General features: G+C 41.5%; 2 protein-coding genes across 4 annotated transcripts; both read right to left on the bottom strand.

Annotated features, from left to right (window-relative positions):
- Nucleotides 1-1,636: 1,636 nt before the first annotated feature.
- On the bottom strand, nucleotides 1,637-5,561 carry LOC115166208 (mRNA export factor). Of its 3 annotated transcripts, none has more exons than XM_029719998.1 (13): nucleotides 5,415-5,545; nucleotides 5,001-5,116; nucleotides 4,781-4,885; nucleotides 4,572-4,664; nucleotides 4,398-4,484; nucleotides 4,147-4,233; nucleotides 3,680-3,751; nucleotides 3,344-3,472; nucleotides 3,013-3,119; nucleotides 2,836-2,911; nucleotides 2,521-2,715; nucleotides 2,302-2,387; nucleotides 1,637-2,114 (listed from the first exon to the last, which is right to left on the bottom strand). In XM_029719998.1, coding segments are annotated over exons 2-13 (1,119 nt in total). In that variant the 5' UTR covers nucleotides 5,082-5,116; nucleotides 5,415-5,545; the 3' UTR covers nucleotides 1,637-2,113. The 3 variants fall into 3 exon arrangements, with proteins under 3 accessions (XP_029575858.1, XP_029575857.1, XP_029575859.1); XM_029719997.1 differs by having other exon boundaries at nucleotides 5,418-5,545; XM_029719999.1 differs by lacking the exon at nucleotides 1,637-2,114 and having other exon boundaries at nucleotides 2,298-2,387; nucleotides 3,365-3,472; nucleotides 5,001-5,114; nucleotides 5,414-5,561.
- A 213-nt stretch (nucleotides 5,562-5,774) lies between these two features.
- On the bottom strand, nucleotides 5,775-17,148 carry LOC115166210 (eukaryotic translation initiation factor 2 subunit 2). Its single transcript, XM_029720000.1, has 9 exons — nucleotides 16,998-17,148; nucleotides 16,367-16,547; nucleotides 16,018-16,118; nucleotides 8,181-8,313; nucleotides 7,865-7,965; nucleotides 7,549-7,697; nucleotides 7,317-7,373; nucleotides 7,115-7,200; nucleotides 5,775-6,959 (listed from the first exon to the last, which is right to left on the bottom strand). Exons 1-9 carry the CDS (start codon nucleotides 17,010-17,012, stop codon nucleotides 6,784-6,786), a joined length of 999 nt encoding a protein of 332 aa, XP_029575860.1. The 5' UTR covers nucleotides 17,013-17,148; the 3' UTR covers nucleotides 5,775-6,783.
- Between the last annotated feature and the right edge of the window lie 4,878 nt (nucleotides 17,149-22,026).

The following is a 22,026-nucleotide window of genomic DNA, read 5'->3' as shown; positions in this document are numbered from 1 at the left end:
TATAAATGCCTCATGAGCTTAGTTCAACTGTCACACTCCATGAGAACTCAAAATATAAGCTTGTTTTTGTCCAATGTTTGTAAACATTGTAAATGTAAACGACACTGTATAGCCTCATAACCATCCCTCAGCTTTTTACCAAAACAGAGGCGGGGCGCCCGTTTTGTTACTGTTTCATCTGTGGATTTGCCCTTTAAACAGCTGCATATTATCAAGATATCAAAGTGTCACCAACAAAAAGGTAAACAATAGGCCTATAGCAAATGCAGCATATGGCATTCATTTTTCACTAGTAAATAGCAATTTTCAGTAGTGCTCAAAGCATGCCATTCCATGAGCGCAACATTTATTTTTCAACTCGAATCAATGAGCCCAATCAGTCCATGACAACAAATCATAAACAACAGAGTAGGGCTGGCTCATAAATTCTTCATTTTTGGGTTATGCTCAGGTAAAACAATTTGTCTAATCTATACTTTCATATTTCCAAGTCCTATTCTTGAAGATCAAGGGGTGTAACATTTATTGGAATGACTGGAATTCTGATAGACTTTGGTTTTTAATGTAAAGATATAATTTATAACTTAATCGTATTATTTTATGTAGTAGAAGATGATTGGTTAGAAGCCTACATAACCTACCCATAAAGTAAAATTTAACGTCCATATATTGCCAGCTATGTAAACTTTAACATTGATTTATCCTGCAATAGATGTCGTTCAATTGGTAACATACATTTTTGTCTTCTTCGAATACCTCTTAAAGGGAAAGTAATCTAAAAGCAACCAAATTATGTTACTAAATTTGGGTAATCCACAAGTTACGTTACTGATGACAATTTTGGACAGGTAAGTAGTAATGGCAACAGATTACATTTAAAAAGTAACCTACCCAACCCTGGATCTATGCATTCCTATTTGCTTAGTGTTCTAAACATTGTGCCCCATTGCACTGGGTATGTGCACGTGCAAAATAGATGAGCATGAAAAAATGTGTTGCAAAAAACCAGTCGGACAAGAACATTTTAACTTGTCTTTATTTACCAATTTATTTCCTTCTTCAATGTCATTAAATTGTACAACAATGTAACAGAGCAGAAAAAAACATTACCATGCAATCATGGTATCAGTTACCAGGTTTCCATCCAACCTTATGTGAGTAAAGTACGTTGGATAAAACATTTAATGACAGGCCTGATGGAAACAGCAACTTTGTCGGTAAACTTTTAAAATGTCGACAAAACAATATGCTAGACGTGGCATATTTTGTTTGTAAACGTAAGTATGCGAGTAATGGCGGTGGAAATGCTTTATGCGCAAAGTTTGATATAATAACCATCATATCGAAGTAAACTTGGGAGTCATGCGTTGAAATAAGTTATGATAAACTTCACAGGGCGGCTACTTTCCAATAAATGTTGAGGGTCTTATTCTGGTGACATGGTCTATGCTTGGCTGCCGTTTGATAAATACAAATAATCTTGCTCTTTTGACCATAATAATCTTATCATGTAGTAGGCTAAACCCACACTGTATCTGCAAGCTGTTAGCTAGAGCGCACGTGCCTAGGGCAACATTCGCTATATAAACAAACATTTTTGTGACAAAACCATCAAGAGTTGAAAATGCGATGGAAACCCATTTCATTTGTAATTTTTATTTAGTACATGGGAATTTCACCACAAAAGTTATTTGTATGTGCACTATGTCATCAAGCACAGCCTTCTACCCACAACAAATCAATTGGATGGAAACATCTCCGGTGGAAAAATGCACATATTGTTTTCAGATTTTGTTTTAGCAGATTTAAGAATATTCACATGAAAAATCTGTCACCAATTCAATGGAAAACTAGCTACTGACAATAGAAAATAAAATATCAGATATTACAAAACAATATCATCTCCTCACTCTCCAACCCCTATTTGGATGCATGTGGCTGGGACAGAGAGCCAGGCCAATGCCAAGTAGATGAAAGACCTCCAGTGATTGGTCTTTTTGCAAGCAGCAGCTCCACCATTGGTGTTGGCACAGGATAGGAACAGAGTCGTGCGGGCATGACGTGTGCGTTTGACAAACCTCCATTTTGCAAACAACAGGAGAGACAGGACAAATCTAGAGACATGAGAAAATGTACAAACATACAAAAAGTAATTAAGTCTGTTGCTGCTTTCAAGTCTTTGCTTGTCTGCCAATATACATGTGGTTCTAGATTTCTTAAGCATAGAATGTCTTGTAAAGGTCACCATAGAGGTGCCCAAAGGCGATTGATGTGTTGAAAATCACAGGCAGTCTGACTCACCATTTCTTATTCCGAGGTTTCAGCTCCTCTGTAGCATTACGCAGGAAGATGTAGTTCTTTTTCTGAGGGTTGTAGTACTCATGCCCCTGAGGTTTAACACAAAATGTATCAATTGAACTTATTCAAAATATTGCCTGGCCATTTTAAAGGAATAGAATGAGTCTTAAAAAAAATAAAAAAAATCAACCAATCATAACATGAGGTACGAGACAATGTTACCTTTGACCAGTCATAGCTAGAGGCGTAGGCAAAGATGTTGCCGTTGTTGTTGAACGAGCAAGCTGTGATTGGCTGGTCCAGCTGCTCCGAGGTCTTCAGCTTGGTGCGGGCGTCTTTATCCCAGAAGCTAAAGCGACCGTCAGACCCAACAGTCGCCAGTGTACCGTGGACAGGGTGGAAGGAGATGGCATTCACCTGTTTGATCAGAAACAGCAAGCTTTTTGCTTTAAAAAACACCCCAACATCTTTCGATTCCTACTGACTGTAGCCAAACTAATATGAACGCAGGGTGGAGAGAGCACAAGCTGCACTCACAGCATATATGTCCTGTGGTGTGGCTGTGTTGGTTCCATTCGACCTGTGGCACTTGAAGGTGAAGTTATCCTTGGCTCTACAACACAAAAACACACAGTGTGGCGAGTACGGTGCCCTGGGTGATAGCTAAGGTCTTTCTCACAGTTTGTAAGGAAAAGCACGCTTTGTGGCACTCACGGGTTAGGAGGGTTGATGTAGTGAATGGCGACCCGCCCTTCAATGCTCCCAAGAGCAAATCCAGCAGGCTTGTTCTGTTTGTCCTTAAAGATGGCTATGCAGCGGTGCTGATACAGGGAGACGGAAGAGGTGGTGTTAGGGTGTACACCACAGGCATTAACTACTCAATAATAACTGATAATCAATGGAATCCGCGCACTGCGAAAAGGTGAGTGTAATATGTGCGAGGCAGAAAAAGTGTGTAGTAGACAGTCCTGTAAATGTATTGGTCTTTTTTTATTTAGCCTTTATTTATCCAGGAAGACTTATTTTAGGGAGACCTGTAAGTCACCTGGTATGTGAAACCAGTCACCTGGTGTTTGAGTGGTGAGTCTATCCTCCTGAACTCGGACGGCTGGTTCTCAAGCTGATATACAATCAAACCTCGTTCTGCCGATGCTACCACTGCCATGGGATACACCTGGAAACAACAGCAGTCAGCTCACCAATCAGCAGACAACACATGGCTTATAAAACCAGGACACAGCAGACTTTTATCTGAAATGTTTTGAACATTTAACTGCTGAACACAATTCAAAATCACTGGTCGGTCCTCGCTATTCAGAGTTATTATAGAAAACCACTTAAAGAATATTAAATCACTGGAGCTTTAGCACCAGGTCCTCACCACGTCTGCACAGTAGCACCTCTCCGGCAGCTGCAGGGACATCATTGGGTTGGGCGAACGGGTGTCCCAGAACTACAAGAGCAAATCAAACACAGGTGAGCAAGATAATTACATTATTATCCCCACAGGGACATTTTGTTTGTGGCACTGTGTACTTTAAAACATATCATCAAGCATACAATGGGCATAAATACAAAAACAGACAATAAATACAATGAAAATAGAAAAAGTGCAATTCATGGGTGTTTCACAATGATTTAACTGTACACAATATACACATCAGTACAACGTCAACATCAATGTCAACTGTAGGGCAGACTGTCATTCAGGAGCCTTACTGCCACTGGGATAAAGGACTGTTTGGCTCTATTTATTGTATGCCCTGTATCACTACATAATAACTATGATATAAAATAGATAGTCATTTTGGAACAAGGATTGTTTCCAATCACAATACATTTTCTTACCTTCAGAGTTTTGTCCCAGCTGCCTGTCATGATGCAGTTGTAGTTGGGGGCTTTGATCCAGTGGACTGTTCTGATAGGAGCATCATGCTAAGAGGAAACACAAACCAATACCATTTCTAATCTGATCTAGGTTCAACATAACTTTTCATTATGTTTTCAAGGGAAGCAATTCCCCTCAGTTGCACAGAGGTGATGAAGCTACCAATTGAAAAATAACACTTAAAACAGTGTTCATAGACTGAAATATTTACCTGTGCGATCTGTATTGCCTGGTTGCTGTTGAGATCCCACATTTTGGCAGTCTTATCACAAGATGCAGTGAAAACCTTGCTTCCATCCTGAGAGAGCAAGGGAACGAATAAGTAAAGCTTCATTCAAAGACCTTATATGGTTCGTAAAGATATGTGATATGTGAGGGGGCCTACTTCGCTCCAGCAGACATCAAGGACTGGACCCGTGTGCATCTGCTGGGCTTTGGGGACTGTCTGCCCATTGTCCTGTACCTCCCAACACCTCACCTGGAAAAATGTAAGAAAACAGTCACGTGTTACAAAAATAATGGTTTTTAGACTCATAACAAAAAGGCATAAGTCTGAAGGGAACACTTCAAGTGGAACTTAATGACTTGACTCACATCATTGGCCCAGGACCCCCCTATCAAGAAGTTCCCTGGCATGGCAGGGGGACTAAACGCCAAGCAACTGATGCTGTCATCTGGGGGTGAGGTTACTTCCACATCCTATATGAGATCACACATCATTCAAGTTGAATTATACCGCTCAGAATCATTTCTAATAGTCAGACTGATCATTAAGCAGGTTACTGAAAGGGAATGCTATTTTCTAGCTAGTTACCTTCATTGGGTTGTGTGTGTCCGTGGTTGCCGCTCCGAATCCCCCTGCGCCAAACCCAGTGCTGGCCCCAAACAAGCTCATGACGTCGGATTGTCTTGAGCCAACACGCGGTTACTAATATGAAATGGTACACAATAAACAGCATTACAATAATGTGAAGTTATTCGATTAACCTTCACATGCATTAGTGATAGTATACATAAATGATAATAATGAAAGAGGACAGTTAGCTATTGGACTTCAGTGGCTAGCTAAATGAATGGAGGTTGCTCACAAACCATCATGTTGTTCACATAGCTAGCAATACATCTGCACCCAAGCCTCATATCAACCGCCACTGTGATACTAAACAGCTTACTTTTATCGCAGGGAAATGCAGTAGTTTCAAATGTGTACATATCGAGTTTGTTTACCTTTTTTTTTTAACGTTGAAAATAAGCTTGGTTAAAGAAGAAAACGCAGCGCGGTGAGCGGAATAGGAAGTGCATTCACTGCACATGCGTCGGCAATTTAGGTTGCGTTCCAGGTAGTCTTCATTGCAGTCGCGCTGTTCAGATGATCACACCTCACAATGAAAACATGTTTACATGTAAAACGTATTTTGATCTAAATCCTATGACTACCTAGAATTAATTTGTTCTAATTCCACCCGTTTTCATATAAAAACTAGTTTTGCTCCCTTTCAATGATAAGTTGCATTATAAACATTTCTCTGGGTGTTACCGATTCAAGAAAATCAATAAGGCAACTGAAAACATACTGTCTTAAAACAAGTGATGGGAGAATGTTAAATATTTTATTTTCGTAAAAATCAGGTTGAAAACAATTTGAAAGAGACGTTGTATATGCTTTCTGAACAAATCCGGAGTATCTTTGATACCATGTGAATAACTTGTACGTTTCTTGTTTGCTATTTGAAATCAACAACCTTCTTTAATACCAGGTGACCACGCAGAAGAATGTGTTTCCTAAGTGTAGAAGAACGGAAGTCAAAGTTAACATCTTGTAATTGCCATAAAAGCACACACACGCACGCACACAATAAATAGATGTCATTGTCGTTTGTCCCACATATTCTGTAGTCTCAGTTTGAAAGTAATTAATGTACTCTTACTAGAGGACAGCCAGCTATTTCCACCCACTGACAGTCTGCTATGATAGTATACAGATCTCAGATAAGCCTGTAAAAGCAGTAGAGCAGGGTATACAAGCTGAAAAACGGATTATCCATTACCCTTTTCACAATATCCTGCTGAAACTCTACTGGCTTGAAGCAAGCAGTTAATGCAGCTATGGTGGATGCGTAACCAGGCCCGTACAGTATGGCTCGGGTGCAAAAAGGGTACATACTTTTCGATACTGAAACCTAGCTCTTGGAATGCAACTTTAAAATGTTTGTTTACACACCACTATGCTTCAACCAAAGGAAAGCCAATATCAATGACTTTGTCATAACAGCTTTGTCTTTATGATCCGATATGTGGGCTACATACGATTGAAGAAATGTGGGAAGAAGACTCACTTGGAGGGAATAGGGAAGCTCTGAAAGAATCTGCCACAGCTGAGAAAACAGAAAATTGGGGGTTTGCCTGCGAAACCTATGCATCTGCGCACTGCTCCTTATGACCTGCAAGACCTTCGAGCCTCAGAGCTTGTAGCTTTTCTCTCTCACATAATGCAGCGACAACAACAAACCCTCTCAGACTCCAAACAAAAGTCCAGTTATCAAGGGCATCCAAAGCTCCGGCGGGTCAGAGAGGGAGAAGCCAGGGTTGGGTTGGCCTTAGTTAGCTTTGGCACGGAGCTGTGCCCTCTTGCCCGTGACAGCCTGGAAGCCAGTCTTGATGCTGGCCACGGAGCAGCGTGAGTGGCAGGTCTCACACTGGAGGAAGTAGAGACGGGTGTCCTTTTGTAGGATGGTGTCAGGGGAGCGACACGTGTGACACGTCACATATTCCTCTGCAAGTCAAACACAAAGCCAAGATGAGGCACGCAAATATGTCTATAGTAGCTACAAGGGAAGGATAACTAAATGATATGCCTCTACAACTATTCTTTACACATTTTGCTCTAGGTCACCAATATAATATGGATTCCTGTATATTCCTACTCACTAATATATCTTCTCAAGACATTTTCAATCTGTTTCTGTTGAAATCTTCCTTTGATCACAAGCTGATTATTTCCATCTATGGAGCCACTGCAAAGAAAATAAATGTAATAGTCATTCATAAAAACAGGACTTAATAACAGATGTCTGGATATTAAGATTTCTACTGCAAAATCTGCAATAACAATAATACTAGGCCACTTTACCTTGTCCCCAGCTCAGCCAACAAAAATGCCAGAAGATGTTTTGGCTGACGATGCAACCTACAGAGAATAAATGACAGTTAAATGCACAGTCAAATATACTACTAAGCAACACTACCGTAACTAAGAAACACTACCACACTTCAATCATCATATGCTGTAGCTCTCCTGTAGGATATAGAAACTCAAGTCCCTAAAGGCTGTAAAATGTGTGAAGTAGACATGTTTGACTCACAGTTTACAGATATCAGTGAAGTTGACAAACGAGGTCTTCTTGGTGCCCACTCGGACCACCTGAGGGGGCTTCATAACAAACTTTCTCTTCTCTCCGGCCACCATGTCAGGGTTCTTCTCCCGCATGATGTTGAAGACACGGTTCAGCAGCTGAGGAGGACATCACAATATGATCATCAGACTCTCTCAAACTGCCGCAACTAGAATTGAAGGCACCAACAGCCTGAGACTGTGGCATGCCTTGAATCAATATAACCAAATGCCCTTTGCAATATTATTTAAAATAATCTGAACTGAATTGAAGTAAGTAGGCCTACCTCGTCATATGTGTAGTCTCTGTCTGTCCCTAACCACGCCGGACCACACTGGGAGCTGAATGAGATGCCATCATTGTTTTTCCCCTCATCGTCCTCGAGAGCTCAAGCAAAAAGACCACATGGTCATGTTTTAACTGATACAATTACACTCATTGAAAGGAAAGTATAAGACAGATATGAGCATTCAATAATAATAATATTAATAATACACTTAATTTGTATAGCGCATTTCATTACCCAAGAATCTCAACAACGCTCAAGACAATGTCAGTCACTTAAGTGAATAATTACTACAAGGTCAAATGCCATCCCATACCATCATCCTTCTCAAGTATCTCTCCTTCCTCCTGGAAGTCAACCTTTTTGGACTTTTTTTTCTTTGCTGGCAACTGAAGATCCAGGTCGTCCTCTTCCGCTGCCTCGCTCTGCTCTCCTTCAATTTTCAGCTCCTGTTTTTAATAGATTGGGAGAACCTGTCAGCAAAACTTAATTAGATGTGACAAGACTAGGGTTGCAAAGGGTCGGAAACTTTCAGGTAAATTTCCAGCATTTTCCCGGAAATTTTCCAAGGGTAGTTAAGCCCAGGAATTTTGCTTAAATTCATCAAAAAGTTAGCTGATAACAGTGAACCTTTTTTTGTGGGATACACATAAGGCAATTCTAGGTCTTGTGGCATATTTTGGTTAAACTATCCCCAATTCAATGGAATTGCAACCCTCTGCATGCACAGTGCATTCTTCCATCACATGTGCAGCTGATTCTCAAGATCTTGCACACTAATGAGATGCTACTGAGCCCACACTACTACACTGTCTGAGCCAAGGACTACATGCTTTCTGGTAAGTTTTGATTACAATACTGGGTGGGGTGAATATATTTTTTATGACATACATAATTTTTTGTTAACTAGTAAATAGTAGCCTACAGCAAAGTGTGTTTAAATCATTTCTAACTTGTTAACAATTTCTGCTAGTTAGTTTTTTCTACCATGTGGGTTTTAGCCTGCTAACTGAGGAGTGTTAATTCACCTGTTTCCATACATGTTTCATTTTAAAACATTTATCTTACAAAGGAGTTTTTTAATCTAACTACTTAACTATTTATCTGTACATGGAATTGTATATATTTAAAAAAAATCTTCACAGGAAAATGCCACGGGCACTATCTGATGTGTGGAGACATTTCACTGCAGCTAATGTAAACTTGGCAAAAAAAGAAATCTCCTCTCACTGTCAACTGCGTTTATTTTCAGCAAACTTAACATGTGTAAATATTTGTATGAACATAACAATATTCAACAACTGAGACATAAACTGAACAATTTCCACAGACATGTGGCTAACAGAAATTGAATAATGTGTCCCTGAACAAAGGGGGGGGGGGGGGTCAAAATCAAAAGTAACAGTCAGTATCTGATGTGGCCACCAGCTACATTAAGTACTGCAGTGCATCTCCTCCTCATGGACTGCACCAGATTTGCCAGTTCTTGCTGTGAGATGTTACCCGGACATTTCTGGGGGGGAATGGCCCTAGCCCTCACCATCCGATCCAACAAGTCCCAGTCGTGCTCAATGGGATTGAGACCTGGGCTTTTCGCTGGCCACGGCAGAACACTGACATTCCTGTCTTGCAGGAAGTCATGCACAGAATGAGCAGTATGGCTGGTGGCATTGTCATGCTGGAGGGTCATGTCAGGATGAGCCTGCAGGAAGGGTACCACATGAGGGAGGAGGATGTCTTCCCTGTAACGCACAGCGTTGAGATTGCCTGTAATGACAACAAGCTCAGTCCGATGATGCTGTGACACACCCCCCAGACCATGACGGACCCTCCACCTCCAAATCGATCCCTCTCCAGAGTACAGGCCTCGGTGTAACGCTCATTCCTTCGACGATAAACGCGAATTCGACCATCACCCCTGGTGAGACAAAACCGCGACTTGTCAGTGAAGAGCACTTTTTGCCAGTCCTGTCTGGTCCAGTGACGGTGGGTCTGTGCCCATAGGCAACATTGTTGCCGGTGATGTCTGGTGAGGACCTGCCTTACAACAGGCCTACAAGCCCTCAGTTCAGCCTCTCTCAGCCTATTGCGGACAGTTTGAGCACTGATGGAGGGATTGTGCGTTCCTGGTGTAACTCGAGGCAGTTGTTGTTGCCATCCTGTACCTGTCCCGCAGGTGTGATGTTCGGATGTACTGGTCCTGTGCAGGTGTTGTTACACATGGTCTGCCACTGCGAGGACGATCAGCTGTCCGTCCTGTCTCCCTGAAGCACTGTCTAAGGTGTCTCACAGTACAGGCATTGCAATTTATTGCCCTGGCTACATCTGTAGTCCTCATGCCTCCTTGCAGCATGCCTAAGGCACGTTCACGCAGATGAGCAGGGACCCTGGGCATGTTTCTTTTGGTGTTTTTCAGAGTCCGTAGAAAGGCCTCTTTAGTGTCTTAAGTTTTCATAACTGTGACCTTAATTGCCTACTGTCTGTAAGCTGTTAGTGTCTTAACAACAGTTCCACAGGTGCATGTTCATCAATTGTTTATGGTTCATTGAAAAAGCATGGGAACCAGTGTTTAAACCCTTTACAATGAAGATCTGTTAAGTTATTTGGATTTTTACGATTTATCTATGAAAGACAGGGTCCTGAGTTTAAAAGGAAAAGCTGTGTACATTTACAAATACTGTGCCAAATCATATGTGAAGAATGCAACAAAGATACAGAATCATCTGGCCAAGTGCATAAAGTTCCCTCAGCGCTCACAACAAGAAACCTCTGACAAAAGTCCCTCTACTTCTATTCGAGGTGTAAATGATGAATCAGACACCTTATCGATAGCAACAGCACATGGTCCTCCTGGTATCAGAAGTTTTTTTTGACTCAATGGAGGAACATAGTCAGAGAAATGCTGATGAATGTCTTGCTCGAGCTGTGCATGCAACTGGTTCAACTCTGATGCTCACAGGCAATGTGTATTGGAAGAGATTTCTGAATGTTCTTCGCCCAGCATACACCCCTCCACCCAGACATGCTTTATCAACTAATTTGCTGGATGCAGAGTTCAACAGAGTTCAAGTGAAGGTCAAGCAAATCATAGAGAAAGCAGACTGTATTGCAATCATCTCTGATGGGTGGTCGAATGTTCGTGTGCAAGGAATAATTAACTACATCATCTCCACCCCTCAACCAGTATTCTACAAGAGCACAGACACAAGGGACAACAGACACACCGGTCTCTACATTGCAGATGAGCTGAAGGCAGTCATCAATGACCTTGGACTACAGAAGGTATTTGCACTGGTGACAGACAATGCTGCGAACATGAAGGCTGCTTGGTCTAAAGTGGAGGAGTCCTCCCCTCACATCACACCCATTGGCTGTGCTGCTCTTGCATTGGATCTGCTCCTCAAGGACATCATGGCACTGAAAACAATGGATACCCTCTACAAGAGAGCCAAGGAAATGGTTAGGTATATGAAGGGTTGTCGAGTTATAGCAACAATCTACCTCACCAAGCAAAGTGAGAAGAATAAGAGCACCACATTGAAGCTGCCCAGCAACACCCGTTGGGGTGGTGTTGTCATCATGTTTGACAGTCTCCTGGAGGTGAAAGAGTCTCTCCAAGAAATGGCCATATCACAGTCTGCCGATATGGACAGCCCCATCAAGAGGATCCTCCTGGATGATGTATTTTGGGAGAGAGTGGTAAGTAGCCTGAAACTCCTGAAACCTATAGCAGTAGCCATTGCACGGATTGAGGGAGACGATGCCATCCTGTCTGATGTTCAGACTCTGCTTGCAGATGTAAGATAAGAAATCTGTACTGCCCTTCACTGTTGCTCCAAGCAAAGGAAACTGCAGTTCTGAAATACATAAAAAAGCGTGAATACTTCTGCTTCAAGCCCATACACGCCACAGCGTACATGTTGGACTCCAAGTATGCTGGCAAGAGCATCCTGTCTGGTGTAGAGATCAACAAGGCCTATGGTGTCATCACTACCATGTCTCGCCACCTTAGCCTGGATGAGAGTAATGTTCTTGGCAGTCTGGCGAAGTATACTCCAAACAATGGCATCGGGATAGAGATGCAATATGGCAGTCGTGCCAACATACAGTGCCTTGCAAAAGTATTCCTCCCCCTTGGTGTTTTCCCCATTACAACCTGTAATTTAAATAGATTTTTATTTGGATTTCATGTAATGGACATACACAAAATAGTCCAAATTGGTGAAGTGAAATGAAAAAAATAACTTCTCAAAAATAAAAAACCTCAAACCGGTACGTGCATATGTATTCACCCCCTTTGCTATGAAGCCCCTAAATAAGATCTGGTGCAACCAATTACCTTCAGAAGTCACATAATTAGTTAAATAAAGTCCACCTGTGTGCAATCTAAGTGTCACATGATCTCAGTATATATATACACCTCTTCTGAAAGGCCCCAGAGTCTGCAACCCCACTAAGCAAGCGGCACCATGAAGCCCAAGGAGCTCTCCAAACAGGTCAGGGACAAAGCTGTGGAGAAGTACAGATCAGGGATGAACTTTGAACATCCCACGGAGCAACATTAAATCCATTATTAAAAAAATGGAAAGAATATGGCACCACAACAAACCTGCCAAGAGAGGGCCGCCCACCAAAACTCACGGACCAGGCAAGGACGGCATTAATCAGAGAGGCAACAAAGCGACCAAAGATAACCCTGAAGGAGCTGCAAAGCTCCACTGCGGAGATTGGAGTATATGTCCATAGGACCAATCTAAGCTATACACTCCACAGAGCTGGGCTTGACGGAAGAGTGGCCAGAAAAAAGCCATTGCTTAAAGAAAAAAATAAGCAAACACGTTTGGTGTTCACCAAAAGGCATGTGGGAGACTCCCCAAACATATGGAAGAAGGTACTCTGGTCAGATGAGACCAAAATGTAGCTTTTTGTCTATCAAGGAAAACGCTCTGTCTGGCGCAAACCCAACACCTCACATCACCCCGAGAACACCATCCCCACAGTGAAGCATGATGGTGGCAGCATCATGCTGTGGGGATGTTTTTCATCGGCAGGGACTGGGAAACTGGTCAGAATTGAAGGAATGATGGATGGCGCTAAATACAGGGAAATTCTTGAGGGAAACCTGTTTGTCTTCCAGAGATTTGAGACTGGGATGGAGGTTCACCTTCCAGTAGGACAATGACCCTAAGCATACTGCTAAAGCAACACTCGAGTGGTTTAAGGGGAAACATTTCAATGTCTTGGAATGGCCTAGTCAAAGCCCAGACCTCAATTCAATTGAGAATCTGTGGTATGACTTAAATATTGCTATACACCAGCGGAAGCCATCCAACTTGAAGGAGCTGGAGCAGTTTTGCCTTGAAGAATGGGCAAAAATCTCAGTGGCTAGATGTGCCAAGTTTATAGAAACATACCCCAAGAGACTTGCAGCTGTAATTTCTGCAAAAGGTGGCTCTACAAAATATTGACTTTGGAGGGGGTGAATATGCATGCTCAAGTTTCCATTTTTTTTGGTCTTATTTCTTGTTTGTTTCACAAGAAAAAATATTTTGCATCTTCAAAGTGGTAGGCATGTTGTGTAAATCAAATGATACAAACCCCCCAAAAAATATATTTTAAGTCTAGGTTGTAAGGCAACAAAATAGAAAAAATGACAAGGGGGATGAATACTTTCGCAAGCCACTGTATCTCATCAGCCACCTGGTAGAAGGGACATTGTGGATCTGAGGCGCTTTACCCTGTTGCCTTCATCATCCTCCAAATCCCACCATCGGCCGCCTCAGAGCGCAACTGGTCCTTGTTTGTGAACACACACCAAAGCACGCAACAGGCTGACCAATACAAGGGTTGAAAAATTGGTGGCCACCCGGACAAATTTGAGGCTTTTTGAGCCTGACAACGAGCCATCCTCAACAAGGTTGGAAAGTGACAGTGAAGATGAGGCCTCAGAGTCTGATGTTCAAGAGGTGGACATTGAGGAGGTCCAGGGAGAAGACAATCAAATCTTTAGTTTCTAGACTATCATTTTACAGATGTATGTTGAAAACGTTTTTGGAGATGCGATGGATCATTGGGGAGCATTCAATATTCCCTTTCTTTTGTTGTTCAGTGAAATCATCCCATGTGAAGAGTCAACTCATTTAATTAAAGTTAAATTTGTAACTAAATTGTTTTTTTTATTTCTATTGGAAGGATTTAATAATTTGCAATTATTTCTACTTACGACAAGTTTAAATGTTTATGTTTCTGTCTCCATATGATATGGTAAATATATCCAATGCAAAAAACATCTACATTTAAATGGTATTAATATTAATTTGCATATATTTCTGTTAATTCCTATATATTCCTGTTAATTCCCATATACTCCCACGGAAAGTTTCCACCTCTGAATATTCCCCAAAATGTGCAACCCTAGACAAAACTCAGCTCAAAATAGAGATTTAGAAAGAAATGCGGCGTAACAAAGCCTTGGAAATAAACACAAGGCAGTTAACTTCAATATCAATATGGCTCCCATAGATATGGCTCCACTCCAGGTACACACACAGCGTAAATGAGAGTGCATTTGGAAAGTATTCAGACCCCTTGACTTTTTCCACATTTTGTTATGTTACAGCCTTATTCTAAAATTGATTAAATTGTTTTTTCCCCCTCATCAATCTACACACAATACTCCATAATGAAAAATAAAAATGTTTTTTAGATTTTTTGGGGAATGTATAAAAATATAAATAATAATATCACATTTACATAAGTATTCAGACCCTTTACTCAGTACTTTGTTGAAGCACCTTTGGTAGCGATTACAGGCTCGTATGACGCTACAAGCTTGGTGCACCTGTATGTGGGGAGTTTCTCCCATTCTTCTCTGCAGATCCTCTCAAGCTCTGTCAGGTTGGATGGGGAGCGTCGCTGCACAGCTACTTTCAGGTCTCTACAGAGATGTTCAATGGGTTCATGTCCGGGCTCTGGCTGTGCCACTCAAGGACATTTAGAGACTTGTCCTAAAGCCACTCCTGCGTTGTCTTGGCTGTGTGCTTAGGGTTGTTTTCTTGTTGGAAGGTGAACCTTCGCCTCAGTCTGAGGTCCTGTGCGCTCTGGAGCAGGTTTTCATCAAGGATCTCTCTGTACTTTGCTCCGTTCATCTTTCCCACAATCCTGACTAGTCTCCCAGTCCCTGCCGCAGAAAAACATTCCCACAGCATGATGCTGCCACCACCATGCTTCACCGTAGGGATGGTGCCGAGTTTCCTCCAGACGTGACGGTTGGCATTCAGGCCAAAGAGTTCAATCTTGGTTTCATCAGACCAGAAAATCTTCTTTCTCATGGTCTGAATCCTTTAGGTCCTTTTGGCAAACTCCATGCGGGCTGTCATGTGACTTTTACTGAGGAGTGGCTTCCGTCTGGCCACTCTACCATAAAGGCCTGATTGGTAGAGTGCTGCAGAGATGGTTGTTCTTCTGGAAGGTTCTCCCATCTCCACAGAGGAACTCTGGAGCTCTGTCAGAGTGACCATCGGGTTCTTGGTCACCTCCCTGACCAAGGCCCTTCTCCCCCGATTGCTCAGTTTGGCCGGGCGGCCAGCTCTAGGAAGAGTCTTGGTTGTTCCAAACTTTTTCCATTTAAGAATGATGGAGGCCACTGTGTTCTTGGGGACCTTCAATGTTGCAGAAATGTTTTGGTACCATTACCCAGATCTGTGCCTTGACACAATCCTTTCTCGCAGCTCTACGGACAATTCCTTTGACCTCATGGCTTGGTTTTTGCTCTGACATGCACTGTGGGACCTTATATAGACAGGTGTGTACCTTTCCAAATCATGTCCAATCAATTGAATTTACCACAGGTTGACTCCAAGTTATAGAAACATCTCAAGGATGATCAATGGAAACAGGATGCACCTAAGCTCAATATCGAGTCTCATAGCAAAGGGTCTGAATACTTATGTAAATAAGGTATTTCTATTTTATTTTATACATATTCAAACATTTCTTAAAACCTATTTTCGCTTTGTCATTATGGGGTATTGTTTGTAGATTGAGGAGGGAAAAAAAGACAATCAATTTTATACTAAGGCTGTAATGTAAACAAAATGTGGAAAAAAAGGATGGGGTCTGAATACTTTCCGAATGCACAGTATATATCATACCTTTATCCCCTCCTCAATGTCATTATCAAACACTTTCTTGGGCTTCTTCTTCTTTTTCTTCTGGTTGAAAAAGTTCAGGTCATCAAGATCGTCGGATTGCTCTAAAGATTTGAACAAACACTTCTGATATTGGTCTTACTGCGTTACTCTTCCGTTCCAGTCATGACAGATTAGTGGTCTAGAAGAGCAGAAAGTCACTACTGGGACATTACATTTCCTCTTTTCCTTGTTTCCTCTCCTCACTTCCATCTGACATTCTGAGTAGGAAGTGAGTGAAGGATGGAAGGAGAGGACCAAAGAATTCGAGGAAAGACCTTTTGAGATCATTGTCAGGTGTGAGCCTTCTTACCTTTCTTCCTTCCCTCGTCCTCGTCCAGATCGAACTCTCTGTCCTCCCCACCATCAGGCTCCACCTCCTTGGCCTCTACCTGCTGTGTGTCCTCTGCCACTCCATCTCCACCTTCTTCTTCCAGCATGAAAGGCTTCTTTTTCTTCTTCTTCTTCTTGGTCATGTTGGGGTCGAATATCATCTGATGGGAGAATTAGATCATGATGATTAGCTTAGACCCAGTGTGATTGAAGAAAAATAGCTGTTTGTTGATACATTACACTATATTTCCAGTCTAAGACTAGTTCTGGTACAATGTGTACAAACATTGACATACACACACAGCTAACATAAGTTTCCCAATTCTAAATAAAGCTTAATAACTACAGGAATAGACTTGCAGCTAGCTACCTAGCATAGCTGACATTTGGTCACACATTTTTTTTATTAGTTAGTTAGCCCACTAGCCAAGCGCTCAACGTGTGTGAGTGGTCTGCTGTCTGATATACTGGTGGGAAAGGCTTGTACTGTAGGCTGAGGCCAAAGTCATTCAACAACGATCGCCACTAACGTTAACGTTACTGGCTTATCTTTTTCTACCCGACCAATACTGATGATAGTATATACACCATGATAAAAAGTGATAGCTTACTTCGTCTCCTGACATGTTTGCGGAAAGAACAAGAACGATCTAGGAAGTTTTTTTATCCCCCGATCGGTCTCACTTTAACTCGCCGACACTTCTTGCATCAGCGGTAAATTACCAATGCGCAATCGTGGACGAACGTAATGAGGTCGATATCCAGGGTTGCCAGGTCCAGTTTAGATTTCTAGCCGAATGATCATACAAATAACCCACTCAAAAGGTTGAATACTAGCCCAACAATTTTTTTTACACAGCAAGTGCTGATTTGCCACATTTATACAATAAACCATTTCCCATAACGTTATCGAGCCAATTAAGAAGGAATATCAACATAACTTGGAACAACGCTAGAATCATAATTCGGTTTTCATCAAAATAATAATTAGAGCTATGATTATAAAGGAATTTGAATATGTCTCAAGATAAAAGATAATTCACAATTATTAAACTCGTCAGATAATTTTCCATCAATTGATGTCGATTTAACTCGCGTGACTGCTATGATTAAGCAATATGGCACAAGGGGGTATGGTATATAGCCAATATACCACAGCTAATGGCTGTTCTTAAGCATGAGGCAAAGGGATACAGCCATTAGCCATGGTATTTTGTCAAATACCAAAAACCCTTGTGGTACCTTATTGCTATTATAAACTGGTTACCAACATAATTAGAACAGTAACAATAAACGTTTTGTCATACCCATGCTATGCAGTCTGATATACCACAAACGTCTGATATACCACGGCTTTCAGCCAATCAACATTCAGGGCTTGTACCACCTAGTTTATAATTGTAAAGAAATCCCTTTTGATAGATACATCTGACAGGAGAGTTTGAGTGATAAAAGTTGGAGAGGGTCTCGAAATCTCTGAGCAAGAAACACTTGGATGAACTTAAAAAAACGAATGTTGGGCTATTTTCTGGCAATTGTGACTTTTTATGTGCCAGATGTTAAGACTACAAACAGTTTTAATGGCCCATTTGCGAGAGATTGACTTATTTCAATAGGCATAGGCTACAGATTAAAATCTGGGTTTATGATTGTAATTCGACTTTGCCATGGTTTCCTTAGCTACAGTGAGGGGGGAAAGTATTTGATCCCCTGCGGATTTTGTACGTTTGCCCACTGACAAAGAAATGATCAGTCTATAATTTTAATGGTAGGTTTATTTGAACAGTGAGAGACAGAATAACAACAAAAAAATCCAGAAAAACGCATGTCAAAAACGTTAGAAATGTATTTGCATTTTAATGAGGGAACTAAGTATTTGACCCCTCTGGAAAACATGACTTAGTAGTTGGTGGCAAAACCCTTGTTGGCAATCACAGAGGTCAGACATTTCTTGTAGTTGGCCACCAGGTTTGCACACATCTCAGGAGGGATTTTGTCCCACTCCTCTTTGCAGATCTTCTCCAAGTCATTAAGGTTTCGAGGCTGATGTTTGGCAACTCAAACCTTCAGCTCCCTCCACAGATTCTCTATAGGATTAAGGTCTGGAGACTGGCTAGGCCACTCCAGGACCTTAATGTGCTTCTTCTTGAGCCACTCCTTTGTTGCCTTGGCCGTGTGTTTTGGGTCATTGTCATGCTGGAATACCCATCCACGACCCATTTTCAATGCCCTGGCTGAGGGAAGGAGGTTCTCACACAAGATTTGACGGTACATGGCCCCGTCCATTGTCCCTTTGATGTGGTGAAGTTGCCCTGTCCCCTTAGCAGAAAAACACCCCCAAAGCATAATGTTTCCACCTCCATGTTTGACGGTGGGGATGGTGTTCTTGGGGTCATAGGCAGCATTCCTCCTCCTCCAAACACGGCGAGTTGAGTTGATGCCAAAGAGCTCCATTTTGGTCTCATCTGACCACAACACTTTCACCAGTTGTCCTCTGAATCATTCAGATGTTCATTGGCAAACTTCAGACGGGCATGTATATGTGCTTTCTTGAGCAGGGGGACCTTGCGGGCACTGCAGGATTTCAGTCCTTCACAGCGTAGTGTGTTACCAATTGTTTTCTTGGTGACTATGGTCCCAGCTGCGTTGAGATCATTGACAAGATCCCCCCGTGTCGTTCTGGGCTGATTCCTTACCGTTCTCATGATCATTGCAACTCCACGAGGTGAGATCTTGCATGGAGCCCCAGGCCGAGGGAGATTGACAGTTCTTTTGTGTTTCTTCCATTTGCGAATAATCGCATCAACTGTTGTCACCTTCTCACCAAGCTGCTTGGCGATGGTCTTGTAGCCCATTCCAGCCTTGTGTAGGTCTACAATCTTGTCCCTGACATCCTTGGGGAGCTCTTTGGTCTTGGCCATGGTGGAGAGTTTGAAATCTGATTGATTGATTGCTTCTGTGGACAGGTGTCTTTTTTTACAGGTAACAAGCTGCGGTTAGGAGCATTCACTTTAAGAGTGTGCTCCCAATCTCAGCTCATTACCTGTATAAAAGACACCTGGGAGCCAGAAATCTTTCTGATTGAGAGGGGGTCAAATACTTATTTCCCTTATTAAAATGCAAATACATTTATAACATTTTTTACATGCGTTTTTCTGGATATTTTTGTTGTTATTCTGTCTCTCACTGTTCAAATAAACCTACCATTAAAATTATAGACTGATCCTTTCTTTATCAGTGGGCAAACGTACAAAATCAACAGGGGATCAAATACGTTTTTCCCTCACAGTAGATGGAGGCAGCCTATAGCCCCTGATTGGCCTACATCTAATTTCAGATAGTTTACATTAGCCTAGGCAAGATGTAGGCAAGATGTAAACTGAACAATTTAGCAGCTTGATTAGTTCAAATTGACAGACTTATTTATTCAACATGAATAGCAAGGAGATTTCAAGAAGTGCTTATGTTTCCAATAGCCTGCTGAACTAGGCTACTGAGGATGGGGTCATAATTTCCATCACTGAATTAAATATTAATAATGTGTTGGCTATATGAACTTAATATTCTTGTCAACAACAGCCAGTGTATTTTTTTAAACTTGTTGCCTAATCTGACTGATTGTTACCATCAATCTAATGTGTTCTAACAAATGATCGGCAATTGCGATAGTGCTTTGTTAACTTCCAATTTAATTAACTAAACATGGCCATTAATAATTTCATAATAACACAAGGCTATAACAACAATTAACTGAAACTATACACGATTTATTAAATCAGTTTGCCAGCTCCAAGAAGGCTACACAAGTGGCATAGTAGCCTAAAATGGCATATAAATGAATAGGCTACTTCTAGCATGCTAATATGCTTTATGGAAAAAGGTTTGGAAAATAAAATAGTTGTCTCCATAATGACAAATAGCAAACCTACAACTGACAAAATGTTATCACAACATGTGCACTTGCTACTCTGTCTCCTCTGAGTGGCGATTTTAGCATGTAAATCTTAGTGGGGCAAACCCCCAAAAATGTTTGGGATGCATGCCAGCAAAGCCACTACACAACACAACACTAAATAATACATGAACTATAACAGTGACAAACCTTGCCCACAAACTGTTAGGGCCTAACAGCAGTCCCAACACCTTACCACTGCTACACCTGGCTATCAGTGGAGCCTTGTCTGACAGCGAAACAGTTAGTTCAACTTAATTTACTGCCTTTAAAAAAAACATAGCTGATATGGCTGACTTGCTTAAACAAATGTGGTTTCTACTGACAATTGAGATGTACAAACTATGGCATAAGGGGACGACAAGCGGATAAGAGGCAATCCGTAATTTCAATTAAGACATTAATGAGCAAGCTAGGACGGACATAGTCAATATAGCTATTTTGTTCAGCACTTTTTAAATGTACAGAGACAGAATTCAGAACATGTGCCGTTCTTACAGTATTCTCCCTGTGCACCAAGTCAGAACTGTAGGATAAATAAAGGGGGCATACTGTATAAGCAGACAATGAAAGCTCATACAATATTCAATGATTACATTTCTCTAAAACAGGTTATAGGCTACATGTGCACCAGCAAGTCAGAACAGTAAGCGAAATTAAGAGGGGAAAATAGACCAAATTATTAGGCTGATGCACATGGGCTACTAAAAGCTTACTACATAACATACACTTAGTATTACTTTCTTAGCTACAGTATTTTTATCTCCCTGGCATATTACATAATTTATGCAGCAGCATACAATACATTTTTGGACTCACCTTGTTGTGTTGTGCTCACTTGAACAGGAAGATGTCATCAGACTTTGTCATCAAAGTCTGGCATTCTTTGGATTTAAGGTGCTTTCAAGACAACTGGGAACTCTGAAAAAAAGGTCCGAATCATGATGACGTCAGTGATCTTCATGTCGTAGCTCTAGAAAGAGGCCTGAGTTCCCAACTTACAATTCCGAGTTGGATGACCGTTCAAAACATATGTTCCCAGTCGGAGCTAGTTTTTTCCTGAGTTCCCAGTTGTCTTGAACTAACTGAAGTCAGATTTCCCTAATTATTCCTAGTGATTGCTTTGCAATGCTTGCAGTAAGCCACTGATTCCTTCCAAACCACTCATTGTTGAATTTGCGATTTCCAACTTGTTGTGTAATGTTTATGTCCACACGTTTTATCTATAATTTCTCTTCATTATTTTTCTTCATATGACAAGGATTAAAAAGGATTTGCCAGTAGATTGTTGATTTGATTCATGATGATGACTTCTAGCTAAGATTTTGAAAGTATGATGTTGACATGATCAGTCCAATCAAAGCTACTGTACATATAACGTGATTTGACATAACTGTATCTGTGGCCAGTGACCTTGAGCCTTCTTGGATGGGAATTTCTAATGTAACTATATGGCAGCAAACAAGGGGCTTTAATTTTTTTGCTCTACCATTAGATTTGGTGGTGATGTAGTGTCCCCATGAGTGACAGAACACAAAGCCAATCACGGCGCAACTAGAGAACATTACCAACCCCTACGCTCTGTATTTTCCGCTGGCTCCCTCACCATCACAGAAAGCACTGAGCTAGGCTGAAACCCTTGCATTTTGGAGCAGCCTTACTCAAGAAAGCAAAAAATAGACCATGTT

This window comes from Salmo trutta, chromosome 28 (assembly GCF_901001165.1).
Source record: "Salmo trutta chromosome 28, fSalTru1.1, whole genome shotgun sequence".
NCBI lineage: Eukaryota > Metazoa > Chordata > Actinopteri > Salmoniformes > Salmonidae > Salmo > Salmo trutta.
Note: the sequence above shows the minus strand (reverse complement) of the source record. Positions and strands in the feature narration are given on the sequence as shown.

Coding starts and splice junctions, on each gene's coding strand:
- LOC115166208 (XM_029719998.1), bottom strand. CDS start 5,081: ATGAGCTTGTTTGGGGCCAGCACTGGGTTTGGCGCAGGGGGATTCGGA. Junction 4,886..5,000: donor ACACACACAACCCAATGAAG/GTAACTAGCTAG, acceptor GATCTCATATAG/GATGTGGAAGTAACCTCACC. Junction 2,388..2,520: donor CTAGCTATGACTGGTCAAAG/GTAACATTGTCT, acceptor GTTAAACCTCAG/GGGCATGAGTACTACAACCC.
- LOC115166210 (XM_029720000.1), bottom strand. Junction 7,966..8,180: donor GATACTTGAGAAGGATGATG/GTATGGGATGGC, acceptor TTTTTGCTTGAG/CTCTCGAGGACGATGAGGGG. Junction 7,201..7,316: donor TTGGCTGAGCTGGGGACAAG/GTAAAGTGGCCT, acceptor TTTTCTTTGCAG/TGGCTCCATAGATGGAAATA.